The sequence below is a fragment of the Topomyia yanbarensis genome, unplaced genomic scaffold (genome assembly GCF_030247195.1).
Source record: "Topomyia yanbarensis strain Yona2022 unplaced genomic scaffold, ASM3024719v1 HiC_scaffold_81, whole genome shotgun sequence".
NCBI classification, from domain to species: domain Eukaryota; kingdom Metazoa; phylum Arthropoda; class Insecta; order Diptera; family Culicidae; genus Topomyia; species Topomyia yanbarensis.
This window is the reverse complement of record NW_026684058.1, coordinates 69,917-96,545: the sequence shown is the minus strand read 5'-3', so window position 1 is coordinate 96,545 and position 26,629 is coordinate 69,917. Positions and strand designations below refer to the sequence as shown.

The following is a 26,629-nucleotide window of genomic DNA, read 5'->3' as shown; positions in this document are numbered from 1 at the left end:
GCATGATCTGCCCCGGAAAGATAACTGCTTCGCAAGAGGCAATGTAGAGAAGCCGTTACTGATGGCTACTCTCGGCCTTTGTTAATAAAATCACAGAGGACACACATACACAAGAGCAATCTTTTCCGAAAAAGCTGTGGAAGCATTTAAGTGAAAATACGTTGTAAATCACAAATTTGTACATAGATTCACATGCATGAATCACCACTCCTTCCAAGTAGTGGATAGGCTCTCTTGTCTACTGTCCAGTATATCGCTTCGGAAGAGGAAACGAAAGTATGAAGGTGGGTACTCAAACCGTTCGTCCATCAAAAATCACCAGTTGTTTCAGATGTTCCAAAACAGTGATCATATTAGGATCGACGCCAATCCCCAGTAACAATTGAAGTTTTATAGCATGCTACAAGTGCAATCATGCTACAATAAAGTTTTATGAGAGGCTATAAAACTACCTCAATTGTTACTAGGGATTAGATCCTAATCAAACTGGTCACGAGACACGAAGCGGCGTAATGGTCAAGATATTGATACATGGAATCGATACCTTTCTACAGGGTTGAGAGTAATGCTATTCTGCTAACCCTGGCATCCCCTGTTTTTTGATTGTAAAAATATCTGCCACAAAAATCTCTAACCCTATATGCGTGATTGAAAATCGAGCCCAGATGAGCCGTGTACAAGGCAATCGATCTACCAACTACGCTAAGCCCGCCCTTTTTATAATTTGGTGAACTTCCCTAGAACGAATTGTGATATATAACTGATATATTATGAATCACGAGGCAAAAAAACAAATATCCCCACAAATAAAAGCGCAAAACTGCATGACAGGTGTTGCGGAAGTAAAGTTGCAGATAATACGTGATTTTAGTTCATGGTACTGTAGTAGCGTAAAACATAAATTCATGTAACTTTATACATTAATTTGAGATCATTTTTTCCGTGTGCATTCTGTGTGTGTAGCCATGTAGTTGATTGCACATAATGGAGCTACAAACTGTAAGTAGGGAGTTGCCCACTACTCGGGTTCTGATTGCCGGGCGGACCCTTCTTTTCAGGGCGGCCTAGCTGCCTGTACAAGAATTTCGGGTTTTCGTATACCAATAAACAAAAAGGGTAAACGAACTAATAAATAGATTTTCCGACATTAATCTCCTCTGCTGTACTGTACACATCGATGAAGCTGCTGGTGGGGGAATGACGGGCGAAACGAGAAACTGCGAAGGTCCGGACAAACCTGATCTAGGCAGAAAGTGTAGAAAGAAGTATCGGAGTGGAACAGACTGCACGAAGAAACCGAGGTGCATTCTCTAGACAAATGAGGGCCAAAAAGATTACATGACGGGAGGTTTTATATTCCCAACGCACAAAAAGATGATGGAGATACATAACCAACAGAGATGACCATATGAAACTCTATGCGACACAAAATTGCAATTGTTGCAGCTGGTGACAATGGAGACTATGTGTAGCTAAGCCATATCGAGTCCCTAACGATAACATCATGATGTTGCTCGCTTGGAACGCAAGCATCGACTGACTGAAACAGCCACGTGGCAATTAGTAATCTCGAGGTATTTTATTGATTCGCTAGGTGCTCCCTATTGACAGCTCTGCCCGGAGTAGACGAACTCATGTATGCAAGTTTTCACATTTTCCGATATCTATTCATTTTTACTGGGTTTTTTTTAATAGTGTACTATTGAAATACATAAACTTTATAGCAATTGAACATAATTTCAGTTAAACCATCCATCCATAAATTACAGAGATATTTGCGTTCAAAATAGTGATGCAAAGCCGTGATATCGTTTGATTTTAGGTTTTAGAACGACACCCAGCCCCAGATAGTGCAGTACGACATTTTTAATGTCAAAAGGTAAATGGACTCACAGATCCAACCGGTCCCTTCAATCTGCGTGAACAGGTAGTAAATTTTTACCTGAAGCAGTGGCCATGGTTGTTTCAGAGAGTACCTGTTTTTTTTACAATGGAGAATACATTTACGTACTAGCCCAGTACACGTGCTATTAGTAGATGCCAAGCTACCACACGGGGTGTACTTGGGATGTGTCGGGCTCGAATGGTGACGCAGCCATTAATACCGACTAAACTCCATTGGGCTCCGCCATTGTTCCCCCCAGGGACTACCTCTCGGTATTACGTCTGGGGGGTTGTCTGTACTTGATGTACTCATTCACTCTCGCTCACGCGTTCATACGTCCTGTATGAGGCTTACTTGGGTGCTCTCTCTGTCACACCTTGATTCATTCTCTAACATTCCATATGATGCTGACTTGTGTGCTCGCCTTTTTCATTCCTTGCTAGGCTTACTTTTGTGCTAGCCTCTAACATACCATGTGAGGCTGACTTGGAGGCTCACCCTATCACCTGGTTCAATCTCGATCGTACCACTCTATTACACCCCTGTCGCTCCCCCTGGCATCCTTCCTTTCACTCCTCTGCCACGCCACGAGGCATCGATAGCTACGTCCCAACATACTACGCTACGACCCTCCCATCTTGGCATGAAGCAGTCCACAAATACGCCTATACACTCGCTCTTCTGCCTTGCTTCGGGGTGGCTGGGTTTACCCCTTACGCGGTTGCCAGTCGCTGCGCCAAACCTGGCTCAGCATGAACAGACCATTCACTCACTTTTCTGCGCTCGGCCTTTTTCGCTCCAACTAACCAATCACTAGATGTGCCCGTCGTCTGTTGCTCGGTGCGCCAGATTCCCTGTAGCCCACAGGCAATCTGGGTGGTTGCAGTCGAGACTGCGTTCCACTTCTCCACCGATTGACACATCCGCTGAATAAGAGTATCAGGGGTTGTGTCCCAGCCATAGACGTCAAGCATTGCTCATCTTTCGACGTCGAACCGAGGACATACGAACAGTATGTGTTCGGCAGTTTCGTCTACACCTGGGCAGTCAGGGCAGGCTGGGACCTCCGCGTGCCCGAACCTGTTGAGGTACTGTCGGAAACAGCCATGGCCTGACAGGAATTGTGTCAGGTCGAAGTGAACTTCCCAATGGGGTCTTCCCACCCAGCTCGATATGCTAGGTATCAGCCGGTGGGTCCACCTACCTTTCGAGGAGTTGTCCCACTCACGCTGCCATCTGGCGACCGAGGTCACCCTGGTGCGCTCGCGGGCTCCTCTATTTCCACGTAGCTCGAAACACTCCTCATCTTCCCGAATGACCAGCCCGACTGGCATCATGCTCGCTATCACGCAGGATGCATCGTGTGATACCGTGCGGTAGGCAGATATCACTCTGAGGCACATCACGCGGTAGGTGCTCTCCAGTTTCTGTAGGTAACTGGTTACGCTCAGTGCTCTTGACCATGACGGGCCGCCGTACCTGAGGATAGATACGGCAACGCCTGCCAGTAACCTACGTCTACTGGCGCACACCTTTGAGCTGTTGGACATCATCCTCGATAGAGCCGCAACAGCAGTCGACGCTCTCTTGCATGTATAGTCGACGTGGCTGCCGAAGGTCAGCTTGTCGTCTATAATGACTCCGAGAGACTTCATACTTCGCTATGAAGTGATCGCGACTTCTCCCACATGGATGTTGTGCCGGCTTGCGGTTGTTGACAATAACTACCTCCGTCTTATGATGAGCGAGCTCCAGGCCTCTCGCGCTCATCCATTCCTCCACCGTGTTGATCGCGTGTTCTGCGGTTAGTTCTACCTCAGGGATTGACTCCCTGTAAACCTCCAAGGTTACGTCGTCGGCAAAGCCGACGATCTTGACCCCAGGAGGGAACTTCAGCCTCAGAACCCCGTCATACATGAGGTTCCATAGCTCCGGGCCTAGGATCGAGCCCTGCGGGACTCCGGCGGTAATCGGAACCCTTTTCTGACCGGCATCGGTCTCGTATAGCAGTACGCGGTTCTGGAAGCAACTTTCCAGGATCCGGTACAGACCCACCGGTAGGCTAAGCCGGTGTAACGGGAGCGCGATGGCATCCCAGCTTGCCCTGTTGAATGCGTTCTTCACGTCAAGTGTCACTAACGCACAGTATCGAATGCCTTGCCTTTTTCGTTGGATCGCTATCTCGGCAGTATTTATCACTGAGTTGAGAGCGTCCACTGTGGACTTACCCTTCCGAAAGCCAAACTGTTTGCTTGACAGACCGTCCGTACCTTCTGCGTACGGGGTCAGCCTGTTGAGGATAATCCTCTCAAGCAATTTGCCAGTCGTGTCGATCAGACAGATTGGTCTGTACGCCGATGGGTCGCCTGGCGGCTTCCCGGGCTTCGGCAACACCACCAATTTCTGCCTTTTCCATCTATCGGGGAAACGGCACTCGTCAAGCCATCTCTGCATAGCTAGCCTGAACATGTTCGGGTTCGCTATGATCGCAGGCTTGAGAGCGTTGTTTGGAACTCCATCCGGCCCTGGAGCTTTGTTCATTGCTAGGGATTTAGCCACTGCGAGTTGTTCTTCATTTGTCACTGGAGCCACCATTTCGGCCGTGCCCGCACTGTCTTGTAGTGCAGGTGGCCAGGGGCTTGTGGCTCGAGACGGGAAGAGTACTTCGATAATCGTCGCCAACCGGTCCGGAGACCGTTCTGGGGGTGAAGAGCCCCCTTTGGTCTTGGCCATCACAATCCTGTGGGCGTCACCCCATGGATTCGCGTTGGCACTCTCACACAAGTTGTCGAAACACGCTCTCTTGCAGCTTTTATGCTTAGCAAACCAATAAAGACAAAGTCCTTTCTTCTTTCGAATCCACGAAAACGAGTATCGAAAGGAGCGGCTTCCGTTTCCAAACGATAACATGACCTTCAATCTCCTTCTCCTTGGCACTCAGTGATTTTCAACACACATTTTAATTTTCGTATAATGAAATTAAAGCAATTTGTATCATAAAATAAAGCTGAACAGTATTAAATATGGGGGATATTCTTCAATCTTCCAATACCATCGCCAGCTCGAAAATCCACGAAACCGAGCAGCGACGACTAAATATTATTAGTTTTGGGACCACCTTTTATACTGCGTCCATTAGGCTGCCCAGAAAAATAATGAATTTTTGAAAACTCAATCGGCCCACCCCTAAGTCGATTCCTATTATTTGTTCCAAAATTTTTGCAAATCGGACAAGTCTAGCTACCGGACCAACGTGCCTGAAATTTGCATGGAATTTTTCGACAATTCACATTGAGAAAACCCAATAGCTCGCATTTGCGCCGCTAGGTGGCACTGTATGTATCGTATTATCACTGTGAAAATAAGAAAGATAATTTAATTGTCTACAACTTTGTCGAAGACTGGGGGTGGGCGTAGCGTATTGGTAAATCGATTGCCTTGTCCGCAGCGCACCTGAGTTCGAGTCCCGCCCCGCACATAGGGTTAAAAAAAATTCATAAGAGATTTTTCTAACCTGAAGAGGCGAATGACCTTATGGCATATTCGTTTTGACAGTGCACTTCACCGGTGTAGTCGGTGCTACACTCATTCAAACTTGGGTGTAATCAGTCTATCTCTTTCTTTGCACTACACCGGTGTAGCACCAAGAAAAAACGAAAACGCCATTAGGGTTAAAACCTCTATAATCGAAATAAAAAAAATTGTCGAAGACTGCTAGTAAATCCGGCTTTGTTAAAAGAATTTGTAAACTTTTAACGAAGTGATGTCTGAGTCAGTTTTGTCATTGGGCCTGGCAGCGCTTGATTGTGTATCAGTACTCGATTCCCACGATCTATACATTTTTGTGAAATAATAGCTAGATTTAGCTGAGAAGTATGTTCAGAAGCATTGTAGTACATAATACGAGTTATGTTTTGATTAGAAAATGTTAGTTACACCTGTGACCACATAGAGGGCGCCAACACTAACTTTTCACAGAAGATAGATAGAATATCGAGATGTTTGGAAGTATTGCAGCCAAATGCCTGTTCTATAACTTTGTAGAAGACACCTAATTTCTATCTCTCTCCGTTGAAAAGTTAGTGTTGGTTTTCTAACCAAAACATGACTCGTATTATTTACTATGATTCTTCTGAACATGCTGTTGAGCTAACTTAACCACCACTTCACAAAAATGTTTAGTTCGTGGGGATCAAGTACTGATACACAACCAAGCGGCGCTGTAAGGACCCATGCAAAACTGACTCAGACATCACTTCGCTAAAAGTTTAATAACTTCTTTTAACAGAGCCAGGTTGACAAGCAGTGTTCGACAAAGTTGTAGACAATTAAATTATCTTTCTTGTTTTCACTTACGGTGATAATACGATGCATACAGTGCCACCTAGCGGCGCAAATGCGAGCTAGTGGGTTTTTTTCATGTAAATTGTCGAAAAGTCCCATAGAAACTTCTGACACGTTGGTCCGGTAGCTAGACACTTCCGATTTGCTTTAAATTTGGAGCAAGTACTCCTAGTGGGACTAGGAATCGACTCAGGGGTGGGCCGATAGGGGTAATTTTTTCTTGTCACTCTAGTGTCCATTGGTTAGAGCATTACAACAATTGTAGGCTAAGTAATTAACGAAATAGTGTGGCAACCTACATAATAAGACCAAAATGGATCTTTGGCCTATTTCCGCTGCCCTATAGTTAATCATAAAAACACTAACCTCCATTTACGAATTCTGTTTTAAACGTAATGTTCGATTTGCATAACTTCTTTACGAACTGTATAAAGTATATAAATACTACCGGATAATATTTATAATTTTTGTTTTTTATTCCTCGACTTTTCGGTCTAGTTACTATATACTAAAAGTTGGGTATTTTCGGAAATGGGTTGACAAGTGCATGACGGTAGTCGATGTCTGAAGCCATATTGAAATCCAAGATGGCGACTTCCAGTTGAGATAAATACTCTGAAACCTCAACAATATAGGAATTTTCAAAATGGTTGACGAGTAGATGGTGGAAATCGATGTATGAAGCTATTTTAAAATCCAAGATAGCGGATTCCGGTTTAGATAAATTCGCTATAACCTGAACAAAACGGGCATTTTCGGAATGGGACAATTTTGCTCAACCGAAAGCTGTTAATTTAGGTGTTCAAAATGTCGTCACTCATTGATTTCCGCCATCTACTCGTCAAGCATATTTCAAATATACTCTGATGGTTACGGAAACCGCCATCTCGGATTCCGAAATGGCACCAAACTATTATCTCCATCATCTACTCGTCAAGCCCGTTCCAAAAACACTCATTATTAAGGTTATCAAGAATATCTCTAAACGGGAAATCGTAATCTTAGATGTCATGATGGCGCAAAACATTCATTTTCATTCTAATACCCACATTGTTAGGGTTATCGGAAATATTGCTTAACCAACAAGACAGTAATCTCATTTTCGTTTTCGCAAGGTTCGAATGGTATGGAAAGTAGCGTCGTTCTTTTGTCATTTTCTTTCGGCAGATGAAATTTACATTTTTCAATTCTAACCCGGATTCTAAGTCGACCAGAATTCAGCCAAATTCGCAAAAAGTGTTTCGGGTCATTCCATAAGAATAATCCACCTTGAATAAAACAAATTAAGCAAATATACACTGACATTGTCCCAATTCGTCAAGCTGAATCGATTACTAGATTAAGACTCGGGTCTAGTAAAAACTTGTTCAAAGTTTTAGCTGTTCCTAACTCTTTTCGTTTATAAGAAAGGTATAATGAAAACTTACAAACAGCCTACCGTTCACTGGAGGTTTTTTGTGAATAATGTATGGAACTGAAAAAAATCAATAAAATATTTTGAAGAAAAGAGAAAACCCGATTGATTGCACAACACCTATAGATACGCTTTGATGTTTGATCAAATACAATATATGTACGAGAAAAACGAAAATATCTATTTCTCTTCTCCTCGTATCACGGCAACAATCCTGAATTCGATTTTGATCCACTGGCACCAGTATTAAAATTTCCCCACCCCAAAAGCCCAAACACGAGGACCAAACATTCCAAGCATTCGGGTCGGGCCTGTCACTGGACGCCACATTCTGACATAGTGTGCTGAGTCAGTACTTTTAATACCCGCTCGAAAGAAGATACATCGTACGTATAGGTACTCACTTTGATCTCGGTGAATCGGCCGCCATCGAGTCCTCGTCATTGTCACCCTCCCGCAAGTGGGTGGTGTTGTGTATCAGAATCCGTACTCTTCGCTTGTTTGAGTAGCTGCTGTCCTTATCATAATTACGCGTAAGTGGTGTCGTTCCACCATCAACGCCTACATCGGGCCCGGTCGTTCGGCTGTCGGGAGCGCTGGAAAGTGACGATTGATGGATTGAATTTATCATCCCTGACTGATGGACCTCGGCCGGAAGCGGTTGGTCGGTTGGACGATATTTTTGAAATAAAAAATCAAACATTGTCTCAGTGATTACAGTTAGCTTACCGTTGCATCTGCTGCATTGGCTCGTTCTGGTCCGATTCTGCTAGTCCCCTCTCGGACACTACCATCACCCGTTGGCTGTCCTCATCGTCCCCGATGATGGATCCCTCTTCCGTGTCTCTTTTGTGTACTTTTTTTCTTCGTTTCCGAAGAATATGTTCGTACGTGTAGACCTGTTCATTCACTACAACATTCGCTCCTGCAAAGTGCTTACGAGTGCCACTTGATGCGACCGTCCCCATCCTGCTGCTTTCGGACATCTTGCTTCTTGCTGCACCTTCGTTTGACGAAACTTGTCTTTTGGCTCGCCGCTGACCCAGCATCTTGTATGACGGTTGCATGTGAAGTGTGTTGTTGTTGATTCCGAGATGTAATGCTTGTTGTCTGGAAATTGGAAACTGTTAGCCAGGAAATTGTTTCTCTTGTCATTCTGTCTTCCCACTTTCGTCATTGAGAATTCCATTTGGGAGAACAGGCTCCTTGGTAGGCGGATTATGACCATCTAATCGAGTGATTCTTTTAGCAATAGCATACACTCGGGCGGGAATGATTCTGCACGAAACCTTACCTGCTGAATGCCACCCGGTACAGTCTGGCCAGTTTTCCCTCCAGCTCGGGATAATCCTTCTTGCCGAACAGACCACCAACGACCGTCATCAGCCAGAAGCGCCGATCCGTCGGTGTAACGTTGTCGATAGTCTGATCCACACCGTCACTGCCGTCCGGAGGACAATCAAAGATGCAAAGGTCATCTCCTACCCCGTCGCCACCGTTGTTCCGGTCGATGTACACCGTGGCCACAACGGTTGCCGTTTTAATGATTGCATCTTCACTGATTGGAAACCGGTCGAAGGGATTAACTGCCGGTCCGTCGCCGGAGCCCGTCCAGAAGAAATCCCGGATGTCCTGCTCCGAGGCGTGCAGGTAATTGCCAATTATGTAACCGTCTGGAAAACAGACCATCCATCATGGGATTAGTGATTAATTGATTGAGATATTAGACAACTCATAGCTCATTGCAATAGAGCTTCTAATTCTGTACTGTTAAAATTTTTGTTAAAAATTCTTACTATATGATAGCGTTTAAATGAAACAAAACAAAGATCGATTTCTCTTGAATAGTGAAAAGTTGCTATTTCAAAAACTTTTCTCGTACAATCCGTCACGGAACGGGTCGATTGAAAATCTGTTCCACCGAGTTTACAACCATCTTTCACTTGTCAAAAAGTTGTCCAAAACTTTCCGCTGAGTTTGATACAACCGAAGATTTCCGTGGTAAATAGCTCATGCGTTTCCTCAATCACTTATTCGTGCGAATACGACGTTAGGGAAAAACTCACAACCTAGCCCCTCCTTCATCCACTACACCTGAATCCTGCTCATATACGGTACGATGCCGTGGCACGGACTCTGTCGATGTATAGCAGGAAGAGGTTGAAAACTTTCCCGGTTGCATGATTTATTTAAAATCGAATCGCTAAGGTAAACAACGATTTTTCATTGCGCGCTGGTGGCGGCGGGCGACGCTCCATTGCCGAGTAAGCAACTCCAAAACTACACACAAACTGTAGTTTGCAAGAAGTTATGAACTGCTGCAGCACACGATAGGTACCAACTATCGTTTCTCATCCGGAAACTTTTTCCCGCACATCGTATCTATTTCGCTTTTTTTTTGTTTGTGGCAACACGGAGTACCGAGTCGGGTATTGTACGCTACCGAAGTCGATGACTCATTCGAACAGGTAGCAAATAATTATAAAAATATAGAAGATCATTGTTTGAACAATATGAATTATGCTAACGATTTTATGTAGGCAGCTTTAAGTTTTATACGAATCGAAACCAATGAAACAGGATATCACTATGCTTCACCCTGAATGTATTTATTCTGATGACCTTGAAATATTGGAAAGCCCTTAATGAAGACAATTCCAAATCTAAGACAATAGAAACCTAAAAATATGTCGTTCGATATCACAAAAAGTCTATAGTACATCGAAGAATTATTTATTATGAATTTAATTTTTGATATTTATTTACAAGATACAATTTACTCTACACTGATAGAATATATTCGTAAATCGCTGCGAATTAGATTCGTACAGACAATTTTCATAAAATATACGATTTTTTCGTACATATGATGAATCATTCGTAGTTCAATTGAAACACTTTTATTTTTTATTACGAGTTTTTCGTGAAAACCACTAAACGACTTTCGTTGGCTTATTACGAAACGGCTTCATTAGGCAAACGAATTGTTCACTGCTATATACGAAAGTCTTCGTAATATTTACGAGCATCATTCGTCAAACCGTCAACGTCAAAGGAGAGGTAGAATATGGGTCAATAATTGTTGATCATCACGACGATCTCGGTCTGACTATTTAGTAACCGTATCCGTGTCCTCCGGTTTCAGGAAGATTTCCTGAATCTCTTTCGCTTCCAGTTGATCAATAATCCGGAGCAGTACGGATCCAGTTGAGCCATCGTGAACTGCTTGTTGGTTTTGTATAAAGAAGTTTGTGTTTTCTCTGCTGCAGCAATGTAAAAATAATATGCTATTAAATACGAAAACTTTTCTAAGATGAACGAAATGAATTCGTGCGACCAACAAAATCGTTCGTAATATACACAACCGTTTATTAAAATAACCTAAACATTTCGTTCCATTCCCGAAAAATAACATCGTTTTCAACAATAACATTCGTGCAACATACACTAAATATGTAAAATTTACGAAAACTTTCGTACATCAAGTGGCCATTACTTCACACCACAATTTTTCTAGTCCTCAATAGAGGTGAGCAGGTTGAAATAAAATCGATTTCGCCAGTTAAAAAAATTAAAAAAAATTCGTTGTTGTCATGGATCATTGTTGTGATCCTAAAAGAACGATTGAAACAATTATGGTAATAAATGCGAAAACTTTTCTAAGATAAACGAAATGAATTCGTGCAACCAACAAAATCGTTCGTACACTAAATAAGTAAATATTACGAAAACTTTCGTTCATCAAGCGGCCATTTCTTCATACCACAATAAAATCGATTTTGCCAGATCGGTTTTTTAAATAAAAAAAATCGGTGTTGTCAAATATCGATCCCAAAAGATCGAATGAAAAAAATATGCTAATAAATACGAAAACTTTTCTAAGACGAACGAAATGAATTCGTGAGACAAACGAAATCGTTCGCAATATACACAAACGTTAATTAAAATAAACAAAACATTTCGTTTCATTCACGAAAAATAATGTCGTTATCAACGATAACATTCGTGCAGTGTACACTAAATAAGTAAAATTTACGAAAACTTTCGTTCACCAAGCGGTCATTTCTTTACATCACAATCTTTCTAGTCCTCAATAATGATGAGCAGGTTGAAATAAAATCGATGTTACCAGATCGATCCCTTTAATTAAAAGAAAAATCGGTACTGTCAAACATCGATCCTAAAAGATCGAATGCGACCAACGAAATCGTTCGTAATATTCACAATCGTTTATTAAAATAAACGAAACATTTCGTTTCATTCCCGAAAAATAACATCGTTTTCAACAATAACATTCGTGCAACGTACACTAAATATGTAAAATTTACGAAAACTTTCGTTCATCAAACGACCATTTCTTCATACCACAATAAAATGGATTTGGCCAGATCGATTTTTTTAAATTAAAAAAAAATCGGTGTTGTCAAACATCGATCCCAAAAGATCGAATGACAAAAATAATACGCTAATAAATACGAAAACTTTTCTATGATGAACGAAATGAATTCGTGAAACCAACGAAATCGGTCGTAATACACACAAACGTTTATTGAGATAAACAAAACATTTCGTTTCATTCACGAAAAATAATGTCGATATCAACAATAACATTCGTGCAGTGTATACCAAATAAGTTAAATTTACGAAAGCTTTCGTTCACCAAGCGGCCATTCTTCTTCATGAAATGAACGAAACCTACTGTTTACAATGCACAAAAATACTTCGTTGCAGAAAACGACAAATGAATTCGTGTATTTCAGGTTCAATTTCATAATATTTACGAATTTATACTATCAGTGCATTTATAACAATGGATATTCAAGATACCGAATACGACAATTCCTGACGGGGCTAGAAAATGATAGGTATTCTAGACTACACTTTTACAAGGCATAGAAGACGATAAATTGAAATGAGTAGAAAAATTTCCATAGAATGGCTGATGTGGCTGGCGATTTGTAGATGCGGAGAAACGGTTCAACTTCTATTTACTTGGTCTGGCGTTTTGTCACTATTACTAGTTCTGTGGTATCACACTAACACAGTTTTATGATATTTTCTTTTTACTATTTTCAAGAATGCTGAATCAGAGCCCCAGCTAAGAAGGATTCTTGGTGATCAATAGGGTTGTTACATTAGCCCTGCAATTGTCCTGTACATGAAGAATCGTCTGGAAAACCCTTCGATACAGAAGATCAGCTTTCGTTTAAGAATGTAATACCAAGACTACCCGAGCAGAAACACATAACATAAAAATTTCAAAACTATATCCTGCTTTGTTACTTGATATATTTAGAACAGATTTATAACACAGCTTAATACGAAAGTTTGATTCCGTTATAATATTGTTATTGCATTCTGATCGGGTTTACTTTTTTACAAAGTAAACCCGATCGGGTTTACTTTTTTTTACATACTTTCACATAATACATTCAGTAATATTGTCAGACAAGTGAATACAACTATTTATTCATCTATTTAAACATTGAAATTTCAATTTTTTTTATGAAGTTGATACTTTTTTTTGCACGGTTTTTAGCAAAAATACTTCTTTTGAAGGCAAAAGATTTAGATTATTGTTCATGTTTTTTGAAGGAATTTTGCAATAAACACGGTTTTTGCTTCTATTCCAAGTTCTTTTGAATGCAAAGTTTGCTGGAAAAGGCGCATCTTTAAGATTCTTTCTGACCCGCACTTCAACAATATGATTGTTTGTAGCGGTCATGTCATATTCAGCAATATTTTTCAAATTTTGTAGAACCGGTCTGATTTGTTTGCGCCAAGAGTTAGACAACCTACCGTTGATCGACTCTTGCGCAACACCCTAGCAAATACTCCTCTCCGCGAGGGGAAGAAATTAAATTGCCTGTTGAGATTCTCCTGAAGACGAAAACCATGACGATCCTTCGCTTGGAATGCATGATGGAAAGGGACAGATAGAGCCAAAGGTTAGCTGACAGAATAAAACAGCTAGTAGGGTCGTTGATTTCCGAACTTGTCCGAAGAAATTTGCGGGAAAATACGCGCTTCCTGTAAGTACGTACGAAATTACCTTCCCTAATCTGAGGATTAACGCTGCTAGTCCATTTTCGTCCCAGTCCGCCAAACATAGTGAAAGTGCGCGTAGTTTTGTCCGGTTTAGTTTCCAATTGTCTGTAAGTTCGTAACAAACGCTAGCGTGTGGTAAAGTGCGTGCGAATTCAGGAGAAAGCCAGACGGCACCTCTTTATTTGATACAGCTACGACGAACGAGAGGAAGAAGAGAGGAACAAAACCACACGCGCGCAGGTCCAAGCGCATCGGACGAAATTTGAACCCGGCACCGTTACGCCGCCGGAAGGAAGGACGACCCGTCTAAAAGCCGTTCCTTCTATCGTCGGGAAACCCAACGCAACTTTTCCGGCCGATTAAAGCATCAACCAGCATCCAACAACCGCTGGTCAGAAACCGGCGCGGCGATCGATGTGATCGCCCATCATCGCCCGTCATCGCAGCAGAACGATCGACAGCAGCAGAAACCAACAGCAGCAGAACTGGTGAGTCGTATCGTTCTTGCTAATTAAGTGTGAAGGGTGGCATCCAAGGAGGACGCCACAGTGATTTAATCCGTCAGAGCGAAAAGCGCTCGAGAAGTCGTCCACGGACGGCTAGAATTAGGGACGCGTCCATGATTTGAGGTTGTGTGTCGGCCATTACGTTTTAGTCCGTCATTCACGAACGCCACACACAACCCATTTAATTAGTCACCCGGGTGCAAAGCAATAGCTGATTGATACGCTGGAGCCGTGAGGTGACGTCACCGAACTTTGGGAGGATTTTGGAAATGAGAAGAAAAGCACAAGCAGGTCAATGAGCACAGTAGGGAGAGAGTACACGCACACCATCAGAAGATAGGCCTAGAAAGTTAAAAGCTAAAAAATACAAACATGAAATAGAACATAAATCTGCCGTTTTGTACCGTAAATAAATGTTGTTTAGTGTAAATGTAGCGAATGTTTTGTAGATTCATGTAGTACTCCCTTATGGTTTTAGTCTCGTTCTAGTATGGTTACGTCACTTCGTTCGGTGTAGTTTTCGTTTCGTTTCACTGTCTTCCGCTTGGCGGAATTTGATGAGTGGTGAAAGCTTCGCTTTCAGTATGTTTGGGCCACCTGGCGGTGAGTGGCTACAGTTCCAGTGATGATAAGTTAGGTATGGGGAGTTTCTTACCGCGAATTATTTGAGGGTGATGAGGTTTTTGATGATTGCTGCTGCTGATAATAGGGTCGTCTACCCGACTTTTGGAGGCTAATTTTTGATAAGCCTGTCTGGTTCGATCCTGATTAATTTCTTTTAGGTGAATCTTCTTCAGGGACTCGCCCTAAGAAGAGTCTCATCCGGGCAAACAAATCTTGGCGTGCAGTCTTCCTACGGGAAGTGGCGCATAAGCTGCACGCTTGCTAGGGATCGACCAGGGCTGGCTACAAATTGGCGCCCAACTGCAGGATTTTTTCGGAATTCTTGAAGTATATTTGGAGAATATTGTTGAAGTTATGATTGTTTTCGTCATTTATTTTCGTTCTTATGTACATACTTAGTCTAGGTTCATTTTTGTAATTTATGTAGTATTTAGGTTAATGTAACATATTTTGGATACCGTTTATTTTGGAGAAATATCATCAGGCATATTTTTTGGAGAAATTTATTGAGGATACAGAAATATTTTGGGGATTCTAAGGAATATTCTTGTGATGTTATCGTTGTGCGGGAACATTTATTAGAGATAAGGGTTTATATTTACCAATTTTTGTACATTTTCTATACTATTTATTAAATTTTACATATTCAAAAAACCGAAATGGCTTCTAAGTTTCCGAGAGCCGACCACTTAACCAATGAGGAAGTGGATTACGAACTCATAATCCGTGGTAAGGTTGAGGAAACAAAAAATGATTCGGAAGCCAAATACCGACTGTTACGAAACCTATTTTACGAAGATGTGAGGGAAAATCGGGATTATCCGTCGCGGTTTACTATCGAACAAGAGTTCGATCGCGTGTCAAGTATAATCGATGTTTTGAGAGGGAAGTTGGAGAAAGGACCAGATGAAAGGTGCATTTCCCGATTAAAACATTACGCGCTTAGGGTCGCCCGAAGCATAGCTGAGGATCCTGGATCCGAAACCATGCGTAAAGAACTGATAAGGGAAATTCGAAGTGTGTTGAACAGATTTAGTGGGAAGAAGGGTTCCGAAGATTCTCACTCAGGAGAAGTTGTCGACAATCAGCAAAAGTCATTGGAGTCAGGGAATGATGATAGGAAAGACGAGGAGCACCGAGACGACGGACAAGAACGCGAAGACAGGTCGTCTGATGAGCATTCGAAGCGATCCCTTGGAGCTATTCCCAAAACGGCAAGTGAGGAACAACTACGGAGGGAAAACAAACTTAACGACGAGAACAGAATGCTGAGAATGCAAGTGGCTGAGTTGAGGCGAGAATTGGCAGAATTTAGACTGGCAACCCAGATACCGGATCCGACGAGGTTCGTCAACCCTTCCAATCGAGGGCTTCAAGTTCCTGAACTGATGAGTAGGGCGGAGTTCGACAGAGAAGCGCAACCGACACCGTACATCCGAGTCAACCATCCAGAAACCGAACGCAGGCAGAGAGAAGAGGTACCACAACGACGATATAGCGGAATTCCACAGACGAGACAGGATGAGTTCGATAGAGGACGAGTGATTCGAAGAGAATCAGTCGAACGACGGATGGAGACAGTAAGCGACCGTTCGTACTACGATGCACGAGACGGTCAGGAGCAAGCGCGACAGTTGAGCAGAATGTATGGTATGGAGACGAGAATAGCTGAACGGGAGGATCCAGCTGATAGACGGTGGAGCGACAGACGGAGTTTTTCTCAGTGGGATAGTCGAGGTAATCCCACCGGTGGCCTGCATCGAAGGCAGAGTGCAGTACCCCTGCAGAGTAGCGAGGACGAAGATGGGTATGACGCTGAGGAGTTTCGCCCAAGACGTCGTGTGAATCGACGAATCGCGGATCGCGAGATTCAGGATGCAGACCGGCGTATGGAGAAATGGCATCTAACTTTTAGTGGCGACCCCCGCCATCGATCGTTGGAAGATTTTCTCCATAAGATTCGTAGGCTAGCGCGAATGGATCGGATCGCAGACGACATCCTGTTGCAGCGAGTGCATACCATATTGCGAGGAGATGCCTACGATTGGTACTTGTGCTACGCTGACGAGTTCCTAGATTGGCAGGACTTCGAGGAGAAAATCCGCTACATGTACGGCAACCCGAACAAGGACCAGGGAAATCGTCAGAAAATTTACGAGCGGAAACAATTTAGGAACGAGCCGTTCTTGACGTTTAAGACGGAGATAGAGAGGTTGAACAAGCTTCTATCATCACCACTTGATCAGGAAAGAGTGTTTGAAGTCATTTGGGACAACATGCGTCCACACTACCGTTCCAAACTGGCGTGCAGAACTGTACGAGATTTGCGCAAGCTCGAATACTATGCGCACCGTATCGATGCGAACGATCCGGCACTCAGACAGTGTCGAGAAGGACCGACACGTAACACGACTGGTCTACACAACATCGAGGCTGAAGAGTCGACGGGATCCTATTCCGAAGCAGAAGAGGTGAACGCGTTAGGAAAGAGGTTCGATGGTGATCGGCCGGCAAAGGAGCAGTCCAAATCGGTAACGCGTGCTCAACAACCCAGTGCCACGCCGGCAATCGAACAGACAAATGGTCCCCTTTGCTGGAATTGCCGCCGAACGGGACATATTTGGCGAAACTGCAGACACGAAAAGCAGTTGTTCTGCTACATCTGCGGAACACCCGGTAAGACGACGGTGACCTGCGAGAACCACCCACGGATTGACCGGGACAGGATAGGTAATCCATCGGGAAACTAGGTCAGGAATGCGCAGTAGGGAACAACAGCATTCCGCCGACGAACGATGTTCCCAGTTCTAGTCCGTTTGAGGACCCGTTTCTGAAGGTGTGTGAAGTAAGGGTCCACACCGAGAGCAGCCCTCACGTAACCGTGAAGATTTTTGACACCGATTACGACGCTCTACTCGACTCTGGAGCAAGCGTCAGTGTCACGAGCATGACCGATATTGCCAAAAGATATGGACTGACGATGCAGCGTAGCCCGCTGAAGATTGTCACGGCCGATAAAACCGTACATGAATGTCTTGGATTCGTACAGCTACCGATGGTATTCAAGGGAATGACCAGAGTGATTCCGACGCTAGTGGTACCGCAGATTTGTAGAGAGCTGATCTTAGGATACAACTTCTGGAACGAGTGGCCACTGTTGAGACAACTCCAGCAGGAAATGGAAAGGTGGATACGATCCAATTCACCTTGCTGCCGATCGAGACGCTACCCGCGTTGAAGAATGTTGACCCTGATGCGACGTTGGATATTCCGGCTCTAGAGCTACCGGAACCTTCAAAAACGACTCCGGAGACGGTAGAAACGGAACACGATCTGACACTCGTCGAACGAAAGGAGCTGATTGAAGCAATCAAGAAATTTCCATGCACAACAGCAAATAAGTTGGGTAGGACCTCGTTGTTGCAACACGAGATTCGGTTGACCGAAGAAGCAAAACCGAGAAGACAGCCATGGTATCGGTGTTCACCAGCAGTACAAGCGGAGATGGAAGCTGAGATTGAGCGATACAAGCAGATGGATGCTATCGAAGAGTGTTCGAGCGAGTGGGCCAGCGCTTTGGTACCAGTTCGGAAAGCGAATGGTAAACTACGAGTCTGTCTGGACTCTCGCAAGATAAACGCCTGGACTAAGAAAGACTCGTACCCGATGAGGAACATGGGAGAGATCTTTCATCGTTTAGGGAAGGCGAAGTATTATTCGGTAGTGGATTTGAAGGATGCCTATTTCCAGATTCCTCTAAAGGAAGAATCAAGGGACTATACGGCATTCCGCACACCGCAAGGCTTGTTTCGGTTCAAAGTTTGTCCGTTTGGTTTAACAAACGCACCGTTCACGATGTGCCGGCTTATGGACCGGGTAATCGGATTCGATCTCGAACCAAACGTTTTCGTCTACCTGGACGATATCGTGATAGCGACGAATTCGTTCAGTGAGCACGTGAGACTACTGAAAATAGTAGCAGAACGTTTGGCAAAGGCAAATCTGACGATATCGCTTGATAAGAGTCGATTTTGCAGGAAGCAGGTGACATATCTCGGGTACCTGCTAACGGAGAGAGGAGTATCCATTGACAATGCACGGATTTCGCCAATCCTCGACTATGCTCGTCCGAAGAACGTGAAGGATATTCGGCGACTTCTCGGTTTGGCAGGGTTTTACCAGCACTTCATACGTGACTACAGTCTCATCGTAGCTCCGATATCCGACCTGCTAAAAAAATCGAAAGCTAAGTTTGTGTGGACGGAAGCAGCAGAGATAGCGTTTGGAGAGCTAAAAGCAGCTTTGGTGTCGGCACCGATTCTGGGGAATCCAGACTTCAAAAAACCGTTCACGATCGAATCTGATGCGTCGGATAACGCAGTTGGTGCAGCACTGATACAGAACGTTGATGATCAGCCGAGAGTGATCGCATACTTCAGCAAGAAGCTGAGTAGCACGCAACGGAAGTACGCCAGCGTAGAGAAAGAATGCTTGGGTGTGTTGCTAGCAATTGAGCATTTCCGTCACTATGTGGAGGGTTCTCGTTTCAAGGTGGTAACCGACGCGCGTAGTTTGCTGTGGTTGTTCACGATCGGGGTGGAATCGGGCAATTCGAAGTTGCTAAGGTGGGCTTTGAAGATTCAGTCCTACGATATCGAACTGGAATACCGAAAGGGAAAGAATAATATACTGGCAGATTGCTTGTCGAGGTCGGTGGAGACAATATTTGCCCTAACCACCGATGTCGAGCATCAGGAATTAGCGGCGAAGATCCAGAAGGACCCAGCGAGTTTCCCGGATTTCAGGGTGATAGATGGACTGATCTTGAAGTACGTCAAAGGGGACAAAAAAGTGGAAGATGCACGATTCCAGTGGAAGAGATACCCGTCGAAGGTAAAGCGGAAGGAAATCGTCCAGGAAATTCACGATCGAGCTCATCTCGGTCCGGAGAAGACACTAGCAGCGGTGAAGGAGCGCTATTTCTGGCCACGAATGAGCAGCGAAGTGAAAAGGCAATGTCAGGCGTGCCTTGCATGCCAAACTAGTAAAGCGACAAACCAGAATACGACCGCGCCGATGGCAGAGCAGAAGAAGTTGGCTCAGTATCCCTGGCAGTTCTTGGCCATGGACTATGTCGGTCCACTTCCAGCTTCTGGCAGAGGCCGAAGTACTTGTCTCCTCGTCGTAACTGATCTCTTCAGCAAGTTTGTGCTGGTGCAGCCTTTTAGGCAAGCGACCGCGGAAACGTTGGTACAATTTGTGGAAAACATCATCTTCCTGCTGTTCGGTGTTCCGGAAGTGATCCTGTCGGACAATGGGACACAGTTTACTTCAGCGATGTTCCAAAGTCTGCTAGCGAAGTATAACGTGACGCACTGGAGAACTCCGAACTACCATCCTCAGGTAAACGATACGGAACGAGTCAACCGTGTAATCACGACAGCAATACGAGCCTCAATCCGGAAAGACCACAAAGAATGGGCCAATAATTTACAGCAGATAGCCAATGCCGTGCGCAACTCAGTCCACGACGCAACTCGCTACACTCCGTACTTCGTTATGTTCGGCCGGAATATGGTTTCCGACGGTAGGGAATATCGCTATCTGAGGGATTCGCAAACGACCAACGATGGTCAGCTGAAGAACGAGGAAAGGGAGAAAATGCTCGAAGAGGTTCGGGAGAACTTGAAAGCGGCGTACAGCAAACACTCGTCCTACTATAATCTTCGCTCCAATGCCAATTGTCCAACTTACTCTGTGGGTGAGAAGGTGCTGAAGAAAAACATGGAACAATCGGACAAAGGCAAGGGATTTTCTGCAAAGCTGGCCCCCAAGTATGTGCCAGCCGTAGTGAAAAGGGTAGTAGGAACCCACTGTTATGACCTTGAGGACTTGAAGGGGAAGAGACTGGGAATTTTCAACTGCAAGTTTCTCAAGAAACTTACCCTTTCAAGTTCAGCTTTAACATCGATCACTGGTTGATCGAATAAAAGTCAAGCTATGTACCTCTCAGTATTTACTGATTGAGACAACGCACCATGATGCTTTTGCTCTGGTTGTAGAAAATACTGTACCGCAGTTCGTAAAGTTAGCATTGTCCTTCAGACAGTGCACCCCCACAACAACTTTCATTTACTGGGGGCATCCTTGTTGCTAAGATCTTCGTTCTAGCTCAAGAAGAACTTTGCGAACGTGTTGGATTATGGTCATTTTAGATCTCCTTGAGTTGCAGCACTCTTGAGTATAAAACATTTGTTACTGAACGAACAAGTTCCCCTCGACCTGAAGACAGAGCGAGTCCTTGATTTCATCAGGACGATGACCTATAAAACCAAGAACTCGGAGCCACCAGTGCGTTGATGAGGAGTACCGCGAAAATTCCGCGAGAAGCAACAAAGCGTGAGTTTAAGACGGGGGAATCTTAAACGTTGATCGTAAAATAAGACTCAGAAGTCCTACGGACGATGTTGAGCAAACCCGAGTTAATCGAGCTGTCAGTAACAAATTGCTTTAGCTGAATAGCGTTGCAATTTAAAGAAATCGGCAGTGTTCCTGGAAATTTAACCATGTTTGGAAAAAACACAGGTTGTATTGCATCGGGATACACATACCTTGTTAACTACCTATACGAGACATGTGCAAGGATGAAGAAAGGGGATTGTGCCTTTGCACGATCACCCAATGTATAAAATTTTGTAAATACTATTTTTCGGATATAAGTAATGTTAGTTTGTAGTTCACAATGTTTCCTTATATCTATGTTAGTACTTAAAATTATCGTATATTTGCTCATATTCATGTTATGTGTTAATTGTTATTTATTTTCTTTGTTATTTATTTAAGTGTTTATTTATTTATCACAATATTTAGCAAAAATTTTGGGATTTAGTGGGTTAATGTTTAATGTGGGAGTTTATGTTAAATGTGGGTTCATGTTGGGGTTGGGGTCCTTCGGGGTTGATTGACATCTTGGGTTCCGCCGTCCGATTGTTCCTAAAATGAAAAGGAAAACATTAAAATTTGTTCACACACTTACCTTTAACTGGAAGTCAACTTCCCTTCTCGGCATCCGTTAGAGCTTTCTTCAAATAGGCCGTTTGAGGCAATTCCCGTTTGCTGGCAGCAGTCCGTCCGGCGTGTGCTCGCCAAAAGTAGTTCCGGCCTGGTGCCGTGGTCCGTATCCGCTCCTAGTTTAGCTGCATGCAACATCCTTCAATTCTAAAATCTATCAAACTTTTGTCAGCCGGTCTGGCAAACATTAAAGAAAATCATGTAAACTCACCCATCGTCCGCTTCAAGAGTCCAAATCCGTCCGTCCAGAACCGTCCAGTGCCGCGCGGAAACATCCCAGCCTCCATCTCCATCTAAGTAGAATTGTTTTGGTTTTTGGTGGGTCCGTTTTAGCCTGGAAAAACAGTAAAAACAACAAAAATTAGTTCACTCACCTTCCATTACGTAATCCGTCTTTCGGAAACGTTTTATCTGCACGTTTTTTGAGCCATTTCGGTATAATATTTGGTAATTTACCTGGAAAATGTACAATTACCGCACAACACAACATTTCACTTGTGATATTTTTTGGTTTGACGTTTCTCTTCGTTGCGGGTTGGTAGTTCAGTGTATGCGTGAGTTGATGGGAGCTTTAATAGGGTTGGGTACTTTTTCATTTTCGTGTCATTTCCGTTTTGTCGAAAGTTTTTTTCGACATAGGAAATGTAACGTAAGATGGATTTATGGGATATGTGGTCATTTAGGGTATGTGTTCGTATTGTCGGAATACATTCGGCGTTAATACATAACCAAAATGATTGTTTAGGGAGATATTTTCGGGGGATATTTTCGGGGGATTTTCGGGGGATATTTTCGGGGGATTTTCGGGGGATATTTCGGGGGATATTTTCAGGAGAATTATGTGCAGATTTCTCACTAGCTGAATTATTTCGGCGTTCGAGTCACTGCAAAGGAAATTATGAAGTTCAGTTCTGCGTTTTGTCTAGTAGAAAGTGTTTATTCAGGGAAGAGCTCTGAGGTGCTTTCAAAAGACAAAACTGTGCGGTAAATTGAGTGAAGGGATACATTTCCAACGTAAGGATTGGAGTAGTTCTGTAACTCAATAAGCCTGTTTCTTGTATTATTCATGAAGTTATATTGGGAATTATGTTGCATTGAGAGTCGTAAGAAACTCAATGTATGTTGTAGTGTTGGGGTTTCGGCTTGATCTAAAATTTCAACATTTTGGTATCAATGCCAGTATTTGGGGATTTGTTGCAGTCTTTGAATGTTATATATCTGAACTACCGGAGCGCAGCAGGGGAAATGTCAAATCCATCAGTATTTCTGTATTCAAGGCGAACCTAGGATTAGTTGTACATAACATTTTGTAAATAGTAGTTGTAGTTTTTCTATTGTTAGTCTAAGTTATTTTCGTAAAATTGTCCCTTACGAAAATTTGGTATTAATCCTAATACCAAATTTTCGTAAAACAAGCCTGGTGTTATGTAGCGGTCATGTCATATTCAGCAATATTTTTCAAATTTTGTAGAACCGGTCTGATTTGTTTGCGCCAAGAGTTAGACAACCTACCGTTGATCGACTCTTGCGCAACACCCTAGCAAATACTCCTCTCCGCGAGGGGAAGAAATTAAATTGCCTGTTGAGATTCTCCTGAAGACGAAAACCATGACGATCCTTCGCTTGGAATGCATGATGGAAAGGGACAGATAGAGCCAAAGGTTAGCTGACAGAATAAAACAGCTAGTAGGGTCGTTGATTTCCGAACTTGTCCGAAGAAATTTGCGGGAAAATACGCGCTTCCTGTAAGTACGTACGAAATTACCTTCCCTAATCTGAGGATTAACGCTGCTAGTCCATTTTCGTCCCAGTCCGCCAAACATAGTGAAAGTGCGCGTAGTTTTGTCCGGTTTAGTTTCCAATTGTCTGTAAGTTCGTAACAAACGCTAGCGTGTGGTAAAGTGCGTGCGAATTCAGGAGAAAGCCAGACGGCACCTCTTTATTTGACACAGCTACGACGAACGAGAGGAAGAAGAGAGGAACAAAACCACACGCGCGCAGGTCCAAGCGCATCGGACGAAATTTGAACCCGGCACCGTTACGCCGCCGGAAGGAAGGACGACCCGTCTAAAAGCCGTTCCTTCTATCGTCGGGAAACCCAACGCAACTTTTCCGGCCGATTAAAGCATCAACCAGCATCCAACAACCGCTGGTCAGAAACCGGCGCGGCGATCGATGTGATCGCCCATCATCGCCCGTCATCGCAGCAGAACGATCGACAGCAGCAGAAACCAACAGCAGCAGAACTGGTGAGTCGTATCGTTCTTGCTAATTAAGTGTGAAGGGTGGCATCCAAGGAGGACGCCACAGTGATTTAATCCGTCAGAGCGAAAAGCGCTCGAGAAGTCGTCCACGGACGGCTAGAATTAGGGACGCGTCCATGATTTGAGGTTGTGTGTCGGCCATTACGTTTTAGTCCGTCATTCACGAACGCCACACACAACCCATTTAATTAGTCACCCGGGTGCAAAGCAATAGCTGATTGATACGCTGGAGCCGTGAGGTGACGTCACCGAACTTTGGGAGGATTTTGGAAATGAGAAGAAAAGCACAAGCAGGTCAATGAGCACAGTAGGGAGAGAGTACACGCACACCATCAGAAGATAGGCCTAGAAAGTTAAAAGCTAAAAAATACAAACATGAAATAGAACATAAATCTGCCGTTTTGTACCGTAAATAAATGTTGTTTAGTGTAAATGTAGCGAATGTTTTGTAGATTCATGTAGTACTCCCTTATGGTTTTAGTCTCGTTCTAGTATGGTTACGTCACTTCGTTCGGTGTAGTTTTCGTTTCGTTTCACTGTCTTCCGCTTGGCGGAATTTGATGAGTGGTGAAAGCTTCGCTTTCAGTATGTTTGGGCCACCTGGCGGTGAGTGGCTACAGTTCCAGTGATGATAAGTTAGGTATGGGGAGTTTCTTACCGCGAATTATTTGAGGGTGATGAGGTTTTTGATGATTGCTGCTGCTGATAATAGGGTCGTCTACCCGACTTTTGGAGGCTAATTTTTGATAAGCCTGTCTGGTTCGATCCTGATTAATTTCTTTTAGGTGAATCTTCTTCAGGGACTCGCCCTAAGAAGAGTCTCATCCGGGCAAACAAATCTTGGCGTGCAGTCTTCCTACGGGAAGTGGCGCATAAGCTGCACGCTTGCTAGGGATCGACCAGGGCTGGCTACATGTTTTTGGAACAATATTAACGAGTATTTTTGGAACGGGATCGATGGGTAGACGTCAGACATCGATGTTTAAGGCCATTTTGAAAATCCAAGATGGCGACTTCCATTTCAGGGGAATTCTCTAAAACCCAATCAACATGGGTATTTTTAGAACGGGCTTGACGAGTAGACATGTGATATCGATCTCTGAGGTCATTTTTAAACCCAATTTCATGGCGACTTCCGGTACTGTAGAATTCTCTAAAACCGGAACGGGAACGGGATTGAAGAGCAGGCGCTAAATATCGATGCCTGAGACTATTTTGAAATCCAAGATGGCTACTTCAATTTAGTAAAATTTTCAATTCACAATTCACAACGATGTGAGAATTTTTTAGTATATACCGGATACCCGTCAATTCCGGAAGTCATGTTTTGATCCATGGTGACTTCTAGTTTAGTGGACATCTCAATAATCTTAATAATGCTGTGAAGAATTCATTTTTCCCCCGATTCACACAAGATTCTGTCAGCTTTTTGACTCGATTTTATCAACCTCTCATGAAAATCCGTTCGAGGAGCTGTAATAGATAAACTAACTCAAATTCGAGTAAAACCATTCATGAGTACATTTTTCTTATCTTGAATGTGCAAAATATACAAAAATAAATGTATCTTTTTGTTTTACAGCGGATATTGATACTAAATAATCAGAATCATTTTGGATGATAAAATGCCGTCTGATTTCTTGTAACTCCATATTCGTCCATCAAGTTCCAAAACAATCCACGTTGCCTGAGTTATGCAGAATATCGCTACACCGATAGTCCCCAATTTGCATTTCAAAATGGTCTCGGACATTGAAAATAGGCATACTGATTGGGTTCTAGATAATTCCGTTAGACCGGAAGTCCAAATGGCCTTAGGCATCGATATTTGGCGTCTACTCGTGAAGCCTGTTGCAAAATTCTCATATTGATCGGATTTTAGAGAATGTTACTGAACCGGAAGTCGCCATCTTGGTTTTCAAAATGGTCTCAGACAACGATAAAGGGCGAACACGAAATTATTGCGACACATTCAACAGGGCATAACTTTTTTACCATTGGGTAAAAATTAAACCAAATTTTCCACACTTTCTCATTGATGTGTATTATTTACATGCTGTCAAACTCGAAGTCGTGTTTTTCGATTCAACGAAAATGGCGGTGAACCAACACTTCCGGTAAAAATTTCAACGTGTCGACATGTTGGTTTTCACCGAGTGCTAGATAATTCGCTTTTTTCACCTTGATTGGGCGAATTACTCGTGCTGTGGTGGACCAATTTTGTGACGCTGCTAGTTTATCGTCGGTTAGTCACAAAAAGTAAAGTCCATTGGACTATAAACGAAAATTAACTGGCAATATAGCTTTATACGCTGTGCCATTTTGGGCTTTCTTTCACAAACAAGCCAAACAGAAGCGAAGAAGAAGAAGAAGAAGAGGTGAACCAACGCCAGTCGAGAGAACAAATTCTTTCCAAACACCTGGAATTTCCTGACCTGTCGCACCGGCAGTTGGGAAAAATGTTGAACATTCA

General features: G+C 43.4%; 1 protein-coding gene across 2 annotated transcripts in view; it reads right to left on the bottom strand.

Moving 5' to 3' along the window:
* The window catches only part of LOC131696162 (uncharacterized), a 72,646-nt gene that overhangs the window by 2,535 nt on the left and 43,482 nt on the right, over positions 1–26,629 (bottom strand). For both annotated transcript variants that reach the window (XM_058984703.1, XM_058984704.1), the window contains exons 2-4: positions 8,938–9,316; positions 8,373–8,753; positions 8,048–8,239 (exon numbers count right to left, since the gene is read on the bottom strand). In XM_058984703.1, the coding sequence (XP_058840686.1) occupies positions 8,048–8,239; positions 8,373–8,753; positions 8,938–9,316 (952 nt within the window). The remainder of the gene's footprint in view (positions 1–8,047; positions 8,240–8,372; positions 8,754–8,937; positions 9,317–26,629) is intronic.